At 35.7% G+C, this 20,469-nt stretch overlaps 1 protein-coding gene and 1 pseudogene across 1 annotated transcript; one reads left to right on the top strand and one right to left on the bottom strand.

The window, feature by feature from the left end:
- The first annotated feature begins 1,594 nt into the window (after window positions 1-1,594).
- Window positions 1,595-6,330, top strand: LOC117923283 (annotated as a pseudogene).
- A 678-nt stretch (window positions 6,331-7,008) lies between these two features.
- Window positions 7,009-19,513, bottom strand: LOC117923697. Its single transcript, XM_034842115.1, has 13 exons — window positions 18,777-19,513; window positions 17,483-17,582; window positions 16,113-16,452; window positions 15,103-15,215; window positions 13,932-14,060; window positions 13,706-13,799; window positions 13,498-13,608; window positions 12,715-13,337; window positions 12,013-12,290; window positions 11,468-11,609; window positions 7,914-8,011; window positions 7,745-7,826; window positions 7,009-7,459 (listed from the first exon to the last, which is right to left on the bottom strand). Exons 1-13 carry the CDS (start codon window positions 19,265-19,267, stop codon window positions 7,376-7,378), a joined length of 2,685 nt encoding a protein of 894 aa, XP_034698006.1. The 5' UTR covers window positions 19,268-19,513; the 3' UTR covers window positions 7,009-7,375.
- Window positions 19,514-20,469: the final 956 nt, after the last annotated feature.

Raw genomic sequence — 20,469 nt, 5'->3', positions numbered from 1 at the left:
CTTGGAATAGAATGCTCGAACCAAGGTCAGGAAAATGGGCTCAGAAAGTGTCATCGCCGAAAGCTAACCCATCATTGCGAATAAGTCCTAGAAGTCAAAATGACCAAGCTAGACAAAACCTATCTCTCTTAGGAACCATTTGTTTATGAGAGAAATGGTTTGTATATTTAGTACTCATCGACAATATTGAACAAAGAGGTGGCTTTCCAATAGACCTTCAGCTTTGAAGACTTAGCAAGGTGCTTACCCTGAGCCTTAGCAGCAACAAACTCATGCCTAGGAGTCATGGGAAGTAAGAGACTAAGAGGGAAAACTGAGAGTGAAGGTTGAGTAGAGAAAGAAACACCAAAAACCAAAACCCTAACCTAAAAAAGTCTTCAATTCTTCCCTAAAATCATCTGAAGCCTCAAACAACACCAAATCTAACTTTCGGACCCTAACACATAGCAAAACCCTTGAAAACCCAAAGAGAAATGTGCAAAAAAGAGGTGTGGAAGGCTTTTTAAATTTCACAATCCTGAATTGGTCGACCGCTTGGTCAATACGGTTAACACTTTTGGTCCTTGAATTTTGTGTAGATTTTCACTCCTTTAATCTTTCTCTGCTTATTTTAGATGGATTCCCCAATTTTTTTAATATCCAATGCCAATGGAATTTGGATGTTTGGTCCAAAAATTGGCATTTTCTATGCATGACTAAAACTATGGAATGAAATGTATATGGCACACAATTTTTAACCATATAATGAACATGAACAACATAACATCAATAACAATGACTAAATCAAATTAAAATCACTCTTAGTTGTCCTCTAATTTCAACAAATTGGTCTTCAATGAGAAGTTTGTAAAGATATCGGTAAGTTGATCTTTAATGCTTATAAATTCAAGTGTTATGTCAATTTTGTGTGCATAGTTTCTAGGAAAATGATGTCTAATCTCTATATGTTTAGTCTTAGAGTAACGACATGAGATTTTTTTAAATATTAATAGCACTTGTGTTATCATATTTAATAGGAACATGCTCAAAAAATAAACCAAAGTCACAAAGTGTTTGTTTCATCCAAATGATTTGTACACAACATAAATTAACTACTATGTATTCGATTTTCGTCGTTAACAAAACTCTTGAGTTTTATTTCTTATTATGTCATAAAACAAATTAGTTTCCTAAAAAAATGATGTGTATATATATAACCCAATTTTAATATGTCGACTGAAACAAGCCATCCTAGGCCCTTACTTACGTCCTTATCATAAGATAATCTTCTTGTCTCAAATTGAAATTAAAACAATTGAATAAGAGGATTGATCACACAATTTTTATTTTTTTAAAAGAAAATAAAGAAATTTATGCTTATAATGGTTGACTTCTACTTAAATGAATTCTAAACAATTTTATAATAATAATAATAATGGGTTCTAATTTAAACGATATGGAATTATTGCTTCCATTTCCATTTCTATAAATAATATAAATCCATTTATAAAGCCTTAAATAAAAGAAGTGAAATGAATTTTCATTCCTATTACTCATTCCGGCTTTCCGACCACATCCCAAACATACCCTTATTATATTAATACCCTGATTCCTACCAGAGTCTGGTCTCCTGAAAGTGTCTACAGCGACTGACAGCCTTGTCTTCATCAGCATCGATGGACCAAATTCAGCACAACTTCATAGACGTAAATGGCCTAAAGCTCCACGTAGCTGAGATCGGATCCGGTACACTTCTGATATACAGTCAGTACTTCTTTTTCTAGTCAACGGACGCATTTCTGATTTGTTCATACACAGTTGCTTCTGATCTTCAGGTCCCACTACAGTGGTATTCCTCCATGGTTTTCCGGAGATATGGTACTCCTGGCGCCATCAGATGATAGCTGTGGCGAAAGCTGGGTTTCGAGCGATCGCACCGGATCATCGAGGATACGGACTGTCTGAACCACCACCCGAACCCGAAAAGGCCTCGTTCAGTGACCTGCTCGCCGATCTTGTTGGGATTCTTGATTTCCTCGGTATTGATAAGGTACTTGGATTTATTTCCTCCGTTTGGTTTCCGAGAAATTGGAGTAAATTTTGCTTTTCAGAACTGGAAAATCAAATAATCGTACTGGTGAAGGAGTTCAGATATGCAAATTCATTTTGTTATGGAACTTGCTTCTTTTTTTTATTCTTCTTTTTCTTTTTCCTTTTTTTTAATAGATTGTAATGTATTCGTGACAACGTTGTGGAATGTCCATATTTCTTTCATTATGGGTGTAGGTTTTCCTTGTCGCAAAAGATTTTGGAGGGCGGCCTGCTTACCTGCTTACTGTTTTCCACCCTGAGAGGGTCTTAGGAGTTGTAACAGTGGGAGCGTCATTCCCCCGGGCCCTCAGTATATATTAAAAACCTCCCTGAAGGCTTCTACATTTTAAGATGGCAGGTACTTATGTAGTTTTTTCTCTACTTAATTTCTGTGTCACAGAGGCTAACCCTAGCTACTTTATCCTGCGACCTTCTAGGAACCTGGACGAGCAGAAGCTGATTTTGGTCGCTTTGATGCTAAAACGATTGTACGGAATATCTACATCCTCTTCTCCAGACCTGAAATACCAATCGCTGCTGAAAACCAGGAAGTAATGGATATGGTAGACCCATCTACTCCTCTTCCCCCTTGGTTCACAGAGGAGGATCTCACAGCCTATGGAGCTTTGTATGAGAAGTCTGGATTCCGAACTGCACTGCAAGTTCCATATAGGTACTGGCTTTATTTCTTCAATTGAATGCTAACAGACACTTCAGGATACACCTTTTTTCTGTTTTAATTTAGGAAGAGCATAATAGAAAAGAAAAATACTATAGTGCTTTCTATGTGAAAAGTCAGGCCTTAAAGAAGAACCAAGATGCAATGTCAGTGAGTCTGTAAGTCTGTAAGTCTCTGCAACAAATGTGGTGATCAATTGGCATATCATTCATAACGATTCACTCCTGATCGTGTAGATATTATCCGCTATGAAGCTAAGAAGGCTTTCACGGCTTTAAGACGTATCTACTTAATTAAGAGGAGTACACACATATAAAACATCAAAAACTTTTTCCCCTGTTCGATGTTAGATATCACAAGATACGTGCTATTGCTTTACCTCGATTTCATTTTCTCATAGGTCTACTCCATTCTGGCTTTTTAAAGTGGAAACTTGCCACTAGTTTAACTTGATTTTATGTGCTGATAGGTCTATTAACGAGCAGTTCAACATAACAAACCCAAAAGTTGAAGTTCCAATGCTGCTAATCATGAGTGAAAAGGATTTTAGCTTCAAATTCCCAGGAAGGGAGGAGTACATAAGAAGTGGAAAGGCAAAAGCAGATGTCCCCAACTTGGAGATCACATTCTTGCCTGAAGGATCCCATTTTGCACAGGAGCAGTTCCCTGAGCAGGTGAATCAGCTACTCCTGGCCTTCCTCACCAAACATGTTTGATCAGAGATTATGCCAACATGGATATTGAATAAAATAGTTACTGTTAAGAAATATATACTTATGGGAAAATCTACCATATAAATTAATAAATAAAAAGAAAAAAAAGGAATAAAATCATGGAAGAAACCTTGTTGGATCAATTATATAAAAGGAATAAAAGAAATATTGATAGAAATAAAACATTATCTCATCTACCTTTAAAATCAGTATAAATATTTTATTTATTTATTAGAATATAAATCATTATAAGTGGTTAATTTTTATATTAATATAATTTATAAATATTATTAGAATATTTTGCTAAACCATTTTTAAATAAAAAAGCAGCATTTCCCTTTTTTGGAACATAACCAAAATCCCTGCAAATACTTCGTGATCGCCCCAAAAAAGCTCAAGAACGCCCATTACTACTGTATATAAGGAATACTCACCTTTTCTATGGGGTATGATAAAAAAGTAATAACAAAGGAAAATATGCTTCAATGATTCCATCTCATGTCATGACATGTTAGTTATATATATTTTTTTTATTCATTTTCACTAAAAACTATACAATATTTTACAAATTCCATTTTTTAAAAACCATTTTCACTTATCTTAATGAAATGTATTTTTTCAAAAAAAAAATAGAAATAAAAAATATGTTTTGAGAATGAAAATAAAAGGCAATTACTAAAAAAACATTTTTCTTTTTCAAATTAAAATCAATTTGATCTTGAAAACTTTTAGAAACTTAAAGTGGGTTTGATACGGATTCTAAAAAAGTGTTTTACAATATTTAAATACTTGAAATTTTTTATTTTTTCAAGTATTAGAAAGATTGGAAATACTTTATAAAATCACTATCAAACACATTTTAAAATGAGTTTCTAAAAAATGTTTTTTATCTTTTTAATATTTAAAATTTTTTATTTTTCAAGTATTAAAAATATTTAGTGAAAATTTTCTTACTTTTTAAAATTATTTTTAAAAACTCACTGGAACTCTTCTCATAAATCTTTCCTATGGGATTTTAATTTTTTTTTTTTTTCAAAAATATGTAAAATTGTTTAGCATATGGAGAAGTGACGATAGAATGAAATGCTTCCAAAATATAAAATTAAAAACCCTTAATTATTACAAATGATTTTCTGCCTGCCCTGATGGAAATTTCAACTCAGTCGCTGGGTAGGACTATTTACAAATGATTCTTCTTCTTCCTAGAATCACAAAATTCAGCTGTGGAGGTCTCCCTCAACCTCAATGGACCAAATTCGCCATAACTTCATCCCTGTAAATGGGCTTAAGCTCCACGTGGCTGAGATCGGATCCGGTACACTTCTGATCTCTATGTTTTTTTCTGGTCAATGGATACATTTCTGATCTTCTCATCTCCAGGTCCCACAACCGTCGTCTTCCTCCACGGTTTTCCGGAGATATGGTACTCCTGGCGCCACCAGATGATCGCTGTGGCGAAAGCCGGGTTTCGAGCGATTGTACCAGGTTACAGAGGGTACGGTCTATCCGAACCACCACCCGAACCCGAAAAGGCCTCGTTCAGCGACGTGATCGCCGATCTTGTTGGTGTTCTTGGTTTCCTCGGCATTGATAAGGTACTTAGACTCATTTTCTCTGTTTGGTTTTCGAGATAGTGGAAGAAAATTTTGGTCTCCGGGAAATCGAAAAGTTGCCTAATATTTTAGTATGAAATCAATTGTTTTGGGAACCTTCGCCAAGTATGGAACTCAAGATTGTTCATCTCTCTCACTATGCGTGTAGGTTTTCCTTATTGCAAAGGATTTTGGAGTTCGGCCTGCTTATCTCTTCACCGTTTTCCACCCAGAGCGGGTCCTTGGTGTTGTAACAGTGGGTGCGCCTTTCTTCCCCCCAGGTCCCAGTCTATATCATAACTATCTCCCTGAAGGCTTCTACATTTCAAGATGGCGGGTACCTCCGTAGCGTTTCTCTCTTTAACCCCCGCGTCGTAAAGGCCAACTTTAGCTGCCTGCAACTTTATCCTGTGACCTTCTTTGTAGGAACCCGGACGAGCAGAAGCTGATTTTGGTCGCCTTGACGCTAAAACGGTTGTACGGAATATCTACATCCTCTTCTCCAAATCTGAAATACCAATTGCAGCTGAAAACCAGGAGATAATGGATATGGTAGATCCATATACTCCTCTTCCCCCTTGGTTCACAGAGGAGGATCTCACAAACTATGGAGCTTTGTATGAGAAATCCGGATTCCGAACTGCATTGCAAGTTCCGTACAGGTACTGGTTATTTTTCCTTATTTCAAAATATGAGTGACCAAGAGATTTTCCATTTCCATGTCATGTCGTTTCTTCTTCTTCTTCTTCCTTTTTTTTTTCCCCAAAAATTTTCCATGGTGAATTAATCCGTATAGTGTTCTGTTCATATCTGATGTTCTGATAGGGCCTTTAGGGAAGAATTCAACATAACTGATCCAAAAGTTAAAGTTCCGATGCTGCTAATCATGGGTGAAAAGGATTATTTCTTCAAATTCCCGGGGGTGGAGGAGTACATAAGAAATGGAAAGGCGAAAACATATGTCCCTGATTTGGAGATCACATTCTTGCCTGAAGGAACCCATTTTGCACAGGAGCAGTTCCCTGAGCAGGTGAATCAGCTGCTCCTGGCCTTCCTCACCAAACATATTTGATCAACATGGATATTAAATAAAATAGTTAAATGTTAAGAAAAATAAAGGGAAAGATTCTGTGGAGTATGTAATTTATGTTTTCACATCTTGAAGTTGAGGGGGGTCGTGAACCAAATCGAGCAACCAGTCTTCACTTGAATTGCTTTGCCAGGACAGAATTTGTGTTTAGGAAACAGAAATCATGTTAAAAACAATTTTTAGACAGCATTTTTTCAGTTTCATTTAAAAATAAATAAATAAAATACGGAGCTTAAAATATGAAAAAAGTGAAATCATCTAATCCGACGCTACTGAAATTCGCTTACCTGGTAAGTGTTTTTAAGGTTGCATATGGTTTGAAAAATGTTTTTAGTTTTTATTATTTTTTAATTTAAAAAAAAATTATTTTCTATTTTTTTAGTTTCTTAAAAATATTTTTGATTAAGAAACGTAGAAACAGATTTTAATAAATAAAATTTATAAAATCGTGTTTGAATTTATCGCAGAACCCAATTCCAAACAAGTCCAAAGCTAAAGTCTAAACCCAGTTGAGAGCACCCGAATGCAGAGTAGTGGAATCGCAAGGATATGCATTGATGTCATTTTGGTTATCAGTGACTGATTACACTCTGAAAAGCAAAAAGATATTCCTTCTGCAACCATATCCATTCCCTCACAATCTATCAAAAACAAAATCTTTCTTCTATATCCAAGATTCAGATGGTTTCTTCACCACCAAGTCTTTTTTTCCTTCTAGTTCCATCCATCATTCAATGTTAACAAGAAAAGTGGAGAAGAATGTTATGATGAAAAACAATTGTGAATTTGTATATCACGAAGCATTTTCTATTTTATGGTAGTAAAAAAAAAAAATAATAATATAAAAAGAAAAAGGAAATCCACTGAGCCAACAACGCAAACTTACTTACATATTGCATTGTGGAAAATTTAGATTCTGCTATTATTTCCGTAAATACGTGTTTCAGCCTGTAACAAGATAGTGATGGAAAAAGGGTAAAAGGAAAGAAGAAAAAGAACTAGAAAATTTCCCCCAAAAAAAAAAAAAGAGAGCTACAAAAAAATATAATGTAAAAGAAAACACAAAACAAACAGACGGGTCAATCAGACTATTAAACAGGCCTGTGGTCAGTTTGATACAGTATGCTCCAGGAATCCCATCCCCATTGCAATCCTGTAAGAACAGATACTCGATCTGCAAAAGAACAAGGAGGCTGTACAGAATTACCGTAACCTTGAGGCCCTTGAGTTTTCACGCCACTCTGCATGATTCTATTACTTCACTCACTGCTTTTTGGGTCTCCGGTGACAACATGTTTAGCGACATATGAAATGCCTGGAGCAAGAAATTAAGATTGCCAAATCAGTGAAAAGCATAGCTGCACAGACAATACTGATGATGAACCAAGGGCTGAGCATCAGAGCCTCTAGATTGAATCCCCTCTAATGGAACGGAGTTAATATGTTGGTCAAATCCAGTGGGCAGAATGCAAATCAATTAAGAAAGGCGGGGAGAGAGGTGCATGGATTTGTTTCATACTGTATCCACTCGGGCCTTACAAGTAACAACATTTTATTTATTTTGAAAAGGAGATGATATGAGAACATAAAAAATACATACCAAGAACTGATCCAACACAGGCACCAGAATCCTCAAGTTGTGATCTGGGAGACAGTCAGCAATGGCATCACGGGTGCCCTTACTGCTAGCAGCAGAGGAAAATTTTCCTTCAGAAAATATATAGAGAACAGCAAATTACGGAAAGAAATACTTGATATGGTGAACAAACCTTTCAGTGGAAAGAAAGGCAAGAAGCAGGGCTGCATAAGATTCTACAATCATCTTCTCAGCTTCTTTCTCTCCTTGCAACAAAGCTGCCTCATCATTCTGTACAGTGCAACACAAAGCAGATTTAGTAAATGTAAGATTTAATCAACTTTTTTGCACAAGCCACCATGTAAATAAATGTGTTTTCGGTTCTCATCTGGAACCCTATGACAAGCAACCATGGTAGTCAAATATCCAAATATCCATACTAATTAGCAACCATGGTAGTGGTCACAATTTAACTGGCCAAACTTTAAAACTTTCCAGATCAAAAATCAACCGTGTTGATCAATGGATCATACTGTGCCATGCCCATTGAGTTTCATATTCAGGATTGATCATTCCCCAACTAATAGTTTTACTACAATGCATTCATTCAAATAGAAATGTTACTCAGGAGGTCTGGAGATGCACAATCTAAAAACCAAGGCACAGTTGGGTTACTTTCTTTTCTATGAATGTCCAAAATATTTCTCTACGTTTCTTGCATCACACAGACGTCTAACTGCATGAGAGATAAATGGAACTTGTTCATATTAACCAGATGAGTGGCTCAAGGATTGAAAGGCCATTTGAACATAGCATGCCTGATCAAATATGCTTCCAGTTGGGACCTTTTTTCCTGACTATCAAGCTACAATCTTTTGCTAGGATGCAAGTTCATGTTGTTTTCCTTTTTCCCATTTTATCATAAATAAATGTGATGTTATACCATGGCAATTACCTATTAAAAGCTGACAAGTTCAGATTGTGGAAAAAAGTTGCCATAATTGGCATCATAACAAGTTTTACTAGACCTTGATTTTGTCCTCATGAAAGAACCTTAAGCAATCTCTATTTGGTAGTCAAGAAACGGGTCTAACGCGCGGTCAACTCCTCTACCCATCTGGTTTATACCTAAAGTTGTTTTGGATATGTTATGTTTTAAGAGCAATGTGTCACGGACTTAGGCCTTTCTTAAGCTCACGCGCGGCACTTAGACAACTCACCCCGCTTGAAAGTTGCTAAGTCAGGTTTCCCCTTGATGCTTAGTTCGCTAGGCTAAGATGCACACGATTTGGAAGCTAAGAGAAAAGAATAGGAAGCTTTTATTACTCAAAGGAAGCTTTACAAGTGATTGGAAGCTCACTTGCTTGGTTGGTTAGGTTCTTGGGTGGTGCCTTGGCTAAATGAGGCCTTAACCTATTTATAGGCACCTTAGGTAGTCTTTAGAACCTTGAAAGGTTCCTTACAAATCAAGAATAATCTAGAAATTCCTACACTAGTCTATGTACAAGGCTATGTATAAGATGACTTTGGAAGATTCTAGAACACCCCACACTTCTCTAGTGGTCTCCTAGCCAAGTGTAGAGATGTGTGGACATCTCTAGCCTTTTCTAGAAGTTTCCACACTCTTCGAACTTGTAACTAAGTGTAGATGTCTTCAGGGGTCTCTAGAAGCTTCCTACCTCCTATATAAGCCCATGGGGAGGGTAATTTGAAACATCTTGTGACAAATGGCTTGCTTCACAGAAATTCCTGTCTAGTGAAGAAGACTCATCCTCATTAAAAGCACTTCATCCAATTCGCCAGTTTATTTTATATCATCCTTTGTTTATACCTGTTTTACTTCCTAATAGCTTGCAAAAGATCCAAAACGACTCTCTTTGGGGTGGAAGGAATTTAAGAAATCTCATTTGGTTACTTGGTCAACTAATTGCACCTTGAAGGACATAGGAGGATTGGATATCACAAATCTGTTGGTTCTTAATAAACCCTTGCCTGGCAAGTGGCTTTGGAGATTTGCACTAAAAAGAGGGAGAGATGATAGAGGGACATGATTAAAGAAATGATGGGTTTTTGGAAGGGGGATGGTGTTCCACAAAGGGGCATGCTAGGCTTTGGGCTCTGACATGCTGGCCCACAAAAGAAAATCCATTTTCCATGAGCTCACTAGTATAACAGGCAGGAATGGGCAGAGAACCAAACTTTTGCATGATGTCTTTCATGAGAGGTATCTTAAGTATTAGTTTCCAGGTCATTTTTTTCATGGCAAATGACAGGCAGAAGGGTGGTAGAGGTCATTGGAATCCATGCTTCTTGAAAAATCTGTGAACGCAAACTTGGGACTTGGGATAACAGCGGTGTTTTTTTTGGCTTGCATTCACAAATTCAGTATCAGGGAGGCCATGAAGGATACTACATGCTAGGAAGCATCTAGATAGGGGTGCTTCACAGTCAAATATTTCTCAGATGCGTTCCTTTTTCTCACTCTTCCCCTTTGCTGGTGGTTTAGTGCTCCAGAAATCTGACCAAGGTGCATTGTCCCTTGGAAAGAAGTCTTGAGGAACGATTGTCGCTATTGATCAGTTTATACAGAGGGGTAGGATTCCAGTAGAACCATTGCTGTTTATGTAAGCAAGGCAAGGAGTAGGCAAATTTTATTCTCCTCCATCATAAGTTAGCTGGATCTCTGTGGTCAATATTTTTTTCCCTTTGTTTTTATCATTTTGTGGGTTCATCTCTTCCAATGTGAGATACTCTTAACATGTCGGCAAGATTGTTTTTTATTAAAGGTGGCTGAAAGTGTGGAAAACAGTGCTGCTGAGCCCTTTTTGGAGCATTTGGAAGGGGAAAAGCAATTGAATCTTCAAAGGGGTGGAGCATTCAGATTAGAAGTCATGAGCCTAAATGCTTTACTTTGTGGTGTAAGGATTCTCTAGAGGGGCATTTGTCCTTTGTTTTAATCCTTATTTTGTGGTCTAGGGATATTTTGGGGAAGGGGTGTTGGTCCTGTATTTCATTGAGAGTTTAGCGATGGCCTACAATACGTTTATGATGTATGTTTTTTCCTTGTTCACTGTTTCATTGTATCCTTCCATATACAATAGTTGGTCCCCTTTTCAAAGCTTTTAGTTCTACTATATTGCCTATCAGGAAAAGAATACTATCATCTTCTTTTGCTTGGTTACTAAGGAAAAATCCAGCTTAACTCAGACAATAGTTCTAGTTGATTATTTTGTTTCATTGGGAACTAAAATGCAAAAAATAAAAATAAAAATAAAAATAAAACACAAGGTTTTAGGGTCTCTTTGGGTACATTTTTTAAAACAATTCTCAAAATCAGTTTTTGAAAATTATTTAAAAAAACATTCTCAGATGTTTTTTAGAACAAAAGTCTATTTAAAAATTTAAAATGTTCTCAACCTGTTTTCTGTGTTTCCAAATATTTCTTAAAAGTAGCTTTTATCTGTAGTTCTTTATTTTCAATTATTCTCCATATTTTTAAAATATCCCTCAGAAAACAATCTAAAACAATTAAAAGATATTTTCAAAAAACACTTTGCTTTTATAATAAGTTCTCAAAAAATTGTTTTTTGTCAAAAAAAAAATTATGAAACATGTTTTCCAGTTTGGAAAACAGTTCCTCAACCGGTTCTTATTCTCTCTTTTCTTTTCCTACAGCAAACAGAGCTTATATGTAAAAAGGAAAAGGCAGCATGACACTGACATTCTATAACAAATGAGATAACTCACCCAAGACAAATCCTCAGCTGCCTCACCCGCTCCTTTGTTGGCCAAAAATATGGAGCACAATAGTGGAATCACATCCCTTCGAGTCCCCTCTTCTAGCCCTTCTGAGCTAGGCAATGACACACTGGCTGCTGCAAGCCTTGATCTGCAGTAAATTTTATAATAAGTTCAGACAAGGGGAAAGCATGATGCCTAATTCCAGTGAAATTTCTTTATAGAGTACAGTAGTTATGAATTATATTCCACTGAATTTCATCTATAAAAGAGTCGCTACTAAAAAGCTCAACATTACAAAAAAGATGCAGAAATTTACAAATAGATTGCATACGGAATGGTAAAACATTGAGGGAGACATGAAAATATAAAGGTTCAAGAATCCTCATTAAAACAAGAGTTTCAGAAAATACATTAAGTTTTGATAAGTAAATAGCTGAAACATTTCCATTCAAAATAAGGAAATGCAAAACAGGATCAGGTTAGAAACTTATTATGCAATGCACAATAAAGTTCAAGTAAACAAAGGCAAATAGACAATAGTGAAAAGTAACCTGTTGCGATCATCCTTCTCTACCAAGTTCACAAGCAGGCCCAAGATAGCAACAAGAAAATCTAACTCTTGATCTGTGAGATGTGTGTCATTCTGAGGGTCAAGTTCAACACTTGAGTTGGAGAACATGGCAATTTCTTTCATCTCACAGGAGGGAGATGAAGACGAGCTGAATGAAGGGAAGTGGTCAGCAATCAAAGCAGACATAGTCTCCAGTCCCCCACAGTCAGCAATTTGCTGACAGCCAACAGGGTTGTCATTTGTTAAGTTCATCAGAACCTGCCAAATTGAGACGTCAATAGAAATTTAAGAGAAAGAAATTCTTTAACCAGTGACACACTGCATGAATTAGAACCAAATTACCCAGAAAGTTATCAAACAAATAGCCTCATCAGAGAGAAAACCTAGTAAGATATTGAAGAAACTTATTAATCGGATCTCTAATCATAAAATGCATTTATCACTATACAAGGCAACTAATCAGGTGATGAGCACTAGAAAAGCAAAAACTGAATCTAGGCAGGAATCTCAGTCTGTCACTATTGGTTATATGAAGACAGTAACAGTAAACTAGGATATGTTAGACCAAATAAACAGATGTTAGACCAACTTTTAACAGGTAGCATCTAGAAATAGACCAAGGCAACTTGAAAGGTTCATTAAATATATGATGACTTCAAATGCTTTTATATCAGGGGAATACCTTGACAGCATTTAGTAGGCAGTCGGCCAGTAGGTTGGAGTTTTCATTGTTTATAGCATCTGAGCAAGAAATCTCTGCTGGACATGAAATCTCATGCAATTCATTGCTTTCCCTGTTACTTGATTCTTGTTGGGTCATCATTAGCTGAGATAGACACCCATCTTCTAGTCCTCTGTATGTAACTCTGCACTTTTTAGTTTGAGGCACCTTTTGTTTCCCGGACAGCATGTCCCACTTGGAAGGTTTAAAATCATCTTCATCAAATGCAAAAGGATCTTGGCTGTCCTCTAAAAGTTCAAACTTGGTGTCATCAGATATATTGAAACTCTTACCAAAACCAAAGCTCCTCTGTGAACCATTACTATTTACAGGTGTTCCAATATTTGAACTCCTTGATATCTCATTGCATGAGCCAGATGTGGATGAATTGACTCTCATCTTCAACAAACAAGCATCAGCCATGGATGTGGTGGCAGTTTCAGAACTGGATGCGGTACACCCTGACCGAGCAGTAGACAACCACCGACTCCTCTGAGATATATTGAAGCACTTTTCTGGAGAGGTCCTCTCCATGCTACAGGACTTTCTAGAATAATTGACAAATAAATTCCCATTGCTCTCCACTGCAATTTCGAATAGAAGAAAACAAGTTCAACATCTAAAAGTCAACTCCATAACATTATATTTAGGATTGGATGTTCTAAATTCTAATAATAATCTCAAAATGAGAATGAGAAGACAGATAGATGCAAAGACACACACACACAGAGCCAGTGACAGTACCTTTATAATCTGCCATACAATCCACTTGAGAATCATGACTAATCCCATCAGAGATATTACGAGATTTTTCATCGATGGAAATGGTGGAAGAACTTTTACTTAAAGAAAGACCTAGAAAATAACCCCCACATAGCAAACCACATTCAAGCAAAATATATCAAATATAGGAGACAGGATAAAAAAAATGATTATTCAAATTATAAGTTACCTGAGAGGGTCTTGATGATACTTAAAATGAGTTTTATAAAAGATAGCCGAGATCCATTACAGTTCCCTTTTCCTTTCATTCCAAGCAAATGACTCTATTATGAAAAGAACAAAAAAAAAAAAAAAAAGCTAAGATTAACAAAGAGTTGCAATGGACTAGGCAGTTTCAGTGCCAACACTGGGGTGAAAAAAAGACACCACACAAGCAAAACTATATTTACATATACCTGATTATCCTTACTCAGGAAGGCAGCATTTTCCATGATTTTCAAACATTTTAAAAGCAGCACCAGACTTTGTAGATTTGCATCATCTTTTGCATCCCTAATTGAAGGTGAACCATGTTTTAGCCATCCCTGTAAGCAGTTGTATGTGTTCAGAGAAGAATGCATTCATCTAACAATAACTAAACTTTCAGAACACAAAGTGAGAGAAAACGATTAGAACAAAAAGTTATATGTTAACCATAAACTTGAAATGAGCCAGGTACTGCATGAGTTTCAATTAAAAAAGGTTACATCATTGTTAGAACGTAGAAGTGCATTTTTCTTTGAGAGAGACATTCATGAAGAAATCCAGCAAATAAAGAAAAATAAACAAATAAATAAATAATTGATGAATACAATGTTGGAGGGTCAAGTGTAAACTTGAGCCCAAATCTATGGCACAACCTTCCATGAACTCATCACTGAGAACAGTAATAGCAAAACAACAATTCCAAATTCTTCGAAGAACAAAAACGTAATTTTATTAAAATTCCTATTATATTAATAAAGTTACTATCCAATATTTGGTTGAGGTTTCCCTGGTAACATAGCACAGATTAAATCTGTTTTGTTTCCCATGATTCAGACCTGATAAATCCAAATAGCTGAAAAAGTGCTGTATGCATGCTTTCTCAGATGGGAGTCTAGAAAATGAAATTCCAAAAACAAGAATCAAAACTAAGTAAGATAATCCAGGAGATAGAAAGAGAAATACTAAGCATCACAGCTATATAATTAACACTAAATACAATGATCCATTGGTAGAAAAACTTGGCAAATCAAAAGAAAAATATGTGAAGACAGAAAGACAATCTAGCAATATTAGCATATTATAAAAGAATCATTCTGGGATAGCAGGGTGTCATATGTTTATACAACTTATAGCTCCTACTTGGGTTACAATTAGAAGGAAGGAGACAAATTTTACAAGGCATCTTCACAATTGGAGCATTAATGCAAAGACGCTTCCAATTCAAAAAAATGAATCACAATATCTCAAATGGTATTAAATAGATTAAGCAAATGCAGTGCTATAACCATTTGATCCTTCAGTTTTTCCATCATTCATTTAGGCCGTCTCCATTATATAACAAAACAGATAATAAGATCAAACAAACATACAGGCTCACACCTCCAAAGTGGAATGACTATTCATCGCAACCTCAAAAACAGCATCAAGTCCTCCGAACTCCCGAAATTTTTCCTTGAAGTTGCCCCCTGTCTTCCTTACTGTACCAGAGGTGTCTGAACATATGCAAGCCAAAAGAAGGCCATCAACAAAGGGTAAAAGAGATTTAAGAAGAGAATGTTATAAGAAACATATACATCTCATAAAAATGTCAGTTGATTTACCTAGCTACGAAAAAAATAAATAATTTCCTTTTCTGGTTTGGGAGTTAAGGAGATACATAACCCATACATAAAAGGACACAATTTCACAATCAGGAATTGACTCAGCCCCCAAAAGCCCAAAAAATAAAGCTTCCACCCATCAGAAAGATCAGAAGTGTACATTAAGTAGGGAATCACTCAATCAATTCTGGTCTACAATTCGAGAAAATAAGCATGTTTATCCAAATGGGGTAATTGAGGAGTTGACATGCTTGAGGGCAAAGAGGTAAACTTGCATTATTCAACAGCTCACCTTTTAAAGCATGTTATTATACAAGAGTACTTTATGAATATAACACATAGAACTAATAAAATGGCCACAGAAACAAATTTAATTGGAAACAGCAGCTAGAAATAGGACACAAAAGTGACACAGAAAGTAAGAGAGAGAAATTTACTAGACCAAGGCAAAAGGATATTCAACTCAAACATATGAAAAAAGAAAAAAAGAATGATTTTCAAGAACATGGAATTTAGAAAGTAATCTATAGCAGGTCCAAAGTTAAATGTATAAAAATTAGTAGAATTATGTCCCTGTAAAGATTAAAATGATTTAGATGATCTTAGCTTGATGAATGAATTTTGTTTATCCATGTGCCTTTTAAAAAAAAAAAAATTGTTAATCCACACATAATCTGACCAATTTTGCAGTCCCTAATAAACAAAATATTATGATGATCGATAAATATTTTAAAAAAAAAAACTACAAATGTCTAAACAGAACACAGAGGTGAAAGACCTGTATGTTACCTTCAAGAGAAATGGTGGAAAAACAGGCTTTCTCCATAGTCAACAAAGCTATCCATTTAGGGCTTAATTCTGGCCTCCCCACTCCATTATCATCCCCACTGCTTGATTTTATTTCCTTGCAACTTACAAGGACTTCCTGAACTTTGTGAACAATTGCAGTGGAACTGGAATCTATTGTTTTATTTGTATCCCGTAAGGGGTCAGCATCCTTACGTAGTCCAAGAAGCTTAATGCCGATGCTCGGGGCTTTACCATGAGTGGCATTAGACATGGGTGGTTTCAACAATTCAAGTAGAAACCGGATGCAGGTGGGAGACTCCAAAAGGTAATCGTCATGACTCTGTAAGTGTGAAATTGAAAAACCTTTAAGCAGTTCTAATGGGAACAAAATTGTGTCTAGAAAATGTAGGCCAATGCAGTGAAGTGAATAGACAAAAATGATGTGCAAGTATACTCATAGAATTAGCTACACAGCTGACAGTACAAAATTTGAAATCTTTTAGAAAAGGAAAAATAATACATACATAAATAGACAAATGCACAAGAATTGCACTTCAAGCATTGGAATGCAGATTTCAATGCAAACAATCACTTGAAAGTTGAAACTACTTTTAAAATGTTAACATAATCTACGGAGTCAGCTTAGATGAACATATGGTTCTAACCTGCCATAGCAACCAATCAATGTATCTAAGAGATATAGTCAATTGTCAATAATCAGTAAGAGAAGCAAACAACTAAACAAACAAAAAAATGATTTTGGGCTGTTCTGTGTATACTGCCTGTATGCCTAGGGCACGCCCCCTCTTTTTAGGCGCTTCTTAATACATGATTTTGTTGTCTATCTAAAAAAAAAAAGAAGCAAAAACAGAGGAAAGAATTGATAATCTTAAGAGATAGTCTAAGAAACATCCAATCCCCATGGACCTGGGCTGCACCTGTTTTAGGTGCTTCTAGTGACAGAAGCTGCATATATAATTTCCATTGTGCTTCCATATGCCCCCATTTTTAAAATATAAAATATAAAATGCGGATAGAGTAATAATTTCATATCGATCCCTCCCATATGCCCCCATTTTTAAAAAGATTCTAGCTAGAAGCATACGAGCACTAGAATGTGCTTCTCCAGGGGCATTTTGTAGCCACGTACGTAGTGTTATAATCAATGATTTGACAGAAAAAGCAAAAAAAAAAAAAAAAAATCCAATATAGAAAATTCTTTCCAATGTCATGGAGATCTTTGATTATATATATGAGTAGGTCCTAAATAAGAGGTCAACATCCAGAGGCCAGAAATTAGCAAATTACTCAACACTTCACTGTCCACACTCGTGAACAATCAATTGAAATGCAGATTATTAGAAACTTACATCACTTGTCAAAACAAAGAAAATAGTTGCAGCAGCCAGATTGCTTGGTGAGTCATCAAAGCTAAGACCAATGACAGCATCCATAATTGTCTTTGCCATCCTGAAAACAAGCTACTTGGGAGTTAAGGTATGCATTAGCAAGCAAATCACAAAAATCCAATCTCTAACAAGAGAACAAGTGAGTACATTTATTTGACATTCCACAAAGGAAAAAAAAAATAGTAGTAGTAACCCATGTAGCTAAGCCATATTCAAGAAAGAAATTCCTTACATGCCAAGGACTTAGTCAAAAGTTAGCGACAATCTAAACCAGCTCATGAACGAGGTGAAATTTTAACTGGTATTTGACCATGGAATTCAATGCAGATATATACTAGAACAGAATTATAATTTTATCTCATCCTTACAATCAATTTAATAGGTATCTTGTATTATCGGGTTATTTTAATAAAAAGAGAATGATGCCAACTACAAATTCCGAGCCTTCATGCACAAATGATGCTTTTTTGGGTGGAAAAGTTCAAATTGTGAGAGTTGATAGAATATCAAAGAATGTAAAAATGAAAATTATCATGTTCAACCGATTACAAAACTTGAAAGTCCTCATATAGACAGCATAATTTCAAAATATTGGATAAAAATTGATTTATAAATTTTAAGCAACATTCAAGATTTCTTTGGTCTGTGGAAAGAATGGGAGGCAAGAAAAGGAAATGCTTCAAAATATTTAAATGGCTACCTGTGAAACATTTAAAATCATCACCTTTCATGATATTTGCACTTTCTCTTTTTCCTTTCTTTCCGGTAATCAAATGGGTGACTATGAGGTGGAACTGAAAGAGTTGTGCCAATCAAATTAAATCTTTCAATTAACAGTAAATTTCAGATAAATATACTGCCAAACCAATTTGAAATTGGCATTCCCCTTGAGTTCTTGAAACTTCCAAATTGCATTTAAATAGAACTGCAAATTCCTAAATCATGAAAATCTAAGTAGCATCATCAAATGAGGTTCAAGATTGGCATATCCATGAGTTCTTGAAACTTGCACATGTACCAATTACCCAAAATCCAATTTAATCCCAAACCACATTTGAATTATTCCATGTAAAGAAAGAAAAATGTATATTCCATTAATGAAAATCATCAAATTTATGAAAGCTTTTTAAATGCCTAAATTACCCAAAAATACCAATTTAAAGATTAAAAAACACAAATTAAACAGAACGATTTCAATTCAATTTAAAGAAAAATCACGAAAATATCACCAACAGAAAATTTCAAATTCACATACCCCTGAGTCCTCAGAAGCCGCCGCTGCTGAGCAGTGCCACAAATAGACAACAAAGATAAAAGGCTCGCCCGCCTGATCCGCGCCGGCTGGCCCTTCCTCAGCCCATCCAAAGCAAAATTCACCTCGTCCACATGCTCCATCATCTCCCCAAACTCCTGCGTCTCCATCAATGTCGCCGTCGCCGTTGCTGCCGAAATCAACGACCTAGAATTCTTAGCCCCGCCTAATTCTCGCTTCCCAATCCTCGCCTTCTTCGACTTCCGAACGACACCGTTTTCCGAATCTTTGGGCGGCAACGAATTATGGCCGTAAGGTTCAGACTCAAAGGACCAGTGCGACGAATCTTGGGACGATAACGCCAGCCCGTAGAGCTCGTGGGGGCTTTCTTGCGATACAGACTCCTTGTAGGGGTCTTCGACGACGTCGTTTAGGCCGTCGGAGTAGGTTCTTGCAATTCCCCGGTTGCGACGACCGTATGTTCGAACTATCATCCTTTCTCCTCGTCTTATGTTTAAGGGTTTGGATCTTGCATTTAGATAAAACAAAAGAAGGCAGGGGTATTTATGGGAAAAGTCTCTGCAACCAGGGGTCAAATTGGAAACACGGAGAGACTTCTGTCAGATTTGAAGCTTGTGAGCTGAAGGAGGAGGAGGAGGAGGAGGAGGAAGATGAACGAAGAAGACGGAGCTAGTTTTGGGTTTTGTGATTTTGAGTGCTGTTTTTGTAGGGGAGGGCCAATGAGATTCGAGGATGGGTTTCGAAGGGAGGGTATTTTGGTCACATAAAGTAAGGCTACGATCGTATGCGTGACGGATCAGGGATTCAATGAAATGGCCTGGATTGCTTCAGCTGAAATAGTGGTTCGGTAGGGTTCAAATCCCACCAATTGAGAACGGTGCACGTCTCTACGGTATTTCCGATTAACCATCAAGCGCCACGTCATTGTACGGAAAATTTAAGGAATAGAAGCTGAGACACACGTGAACATTCACTTAAATACCCCTCAGCACGCCTGAAATTCTTTTTTCATCCTTCCTTGCTTTCTGTCGAATTTTGAAAATATTATTTTAATAAAAAAAAAAAAGAGGATTTATCATAGACCTGAATCCCCATTGTTGATCCGTATGTAAAAGATACCAACTTTAATAACTTAAAAGTGGTAAAAATATTTAATGGTATAATTTAAAATAAAAAATTATTTTGAATAATAAATAAAAATAATTAATTTAATTTTAATCCACATATTTATTTTATCTTTTTATTCTTATATATTATAATTTCTTTCACAATCTTTTTTGTTATTTTATTATTACTCAATCTCATTTGTCCTAATTATGATTTATCAAAATAAATATATTAATTTAATGATTTAAAATTAATTTAAAATTAATTTTATTAAACTACTTTAATATTTAAAGTAAAAATTAAATAATAAATTTTAATTTAATAACTTAAATAATATTTAACATAAAATCTCATGATTTTTTTTTACTTAATTCTGAATAACTTAAGATTAGATAGTACTTAATAATAGTTTTGAATATTAAATTGTTTTTTTAATAATTTATCTTTATTAAGTTAAGAAGTTAAAAAACAAATAAACAAAAAACAAAAGTGTACTTTAGTTAATGATTGAGGGTGAGGGTTGGGACTTTTAATTGTGTTTTGTTTAATTATGTTAGTTGGTTTCAAT

The sequence above is a fragment of the Vitis riparia genome, chromosome 10 (genome assembly GCF_004353265.1).
Source record: "Vitis riparia cultivar Riparia Gloire de Montpellier isolate 1030 chromosome 10, EGFV_Vit.rip_1.0, whole genome shotgun sequence".
Taxonomy (NCBI): Eukaryota; Viridiplantae; Streptophyta; class Magnoliopsida; order Vitales; family Vitaceae; genus Vitis; species Vitis riparia.
This window is presented reverse-complemented; position numbering and strand designations above follow the sequence as displayed.

Bases quoted from the DNA above. Each gene is read 5' to 3' on its own strand.
- LOC117923697 (XM_034842115.1), bottom strand. From the start codon at position 19,267: ATGATAGTTCGAACATACGGTCGTCGCAACCGGGGAATTGCAAGAACC. The intron at 14,061-15,102 runs GTGTGAGCCTGT...AACTGCTTACAG, and splicing joins ATAGTCATTCCACTTTGGAG to GGATGGCTAAAACATGGTTC. The intron at 13,800-13,931 runs GTATATGTAAAT...TTTTCATAATAG, and splicing joins TCCTGAGTAAGGATAATCAG to AGTCATTTGCTTGGAATGAA.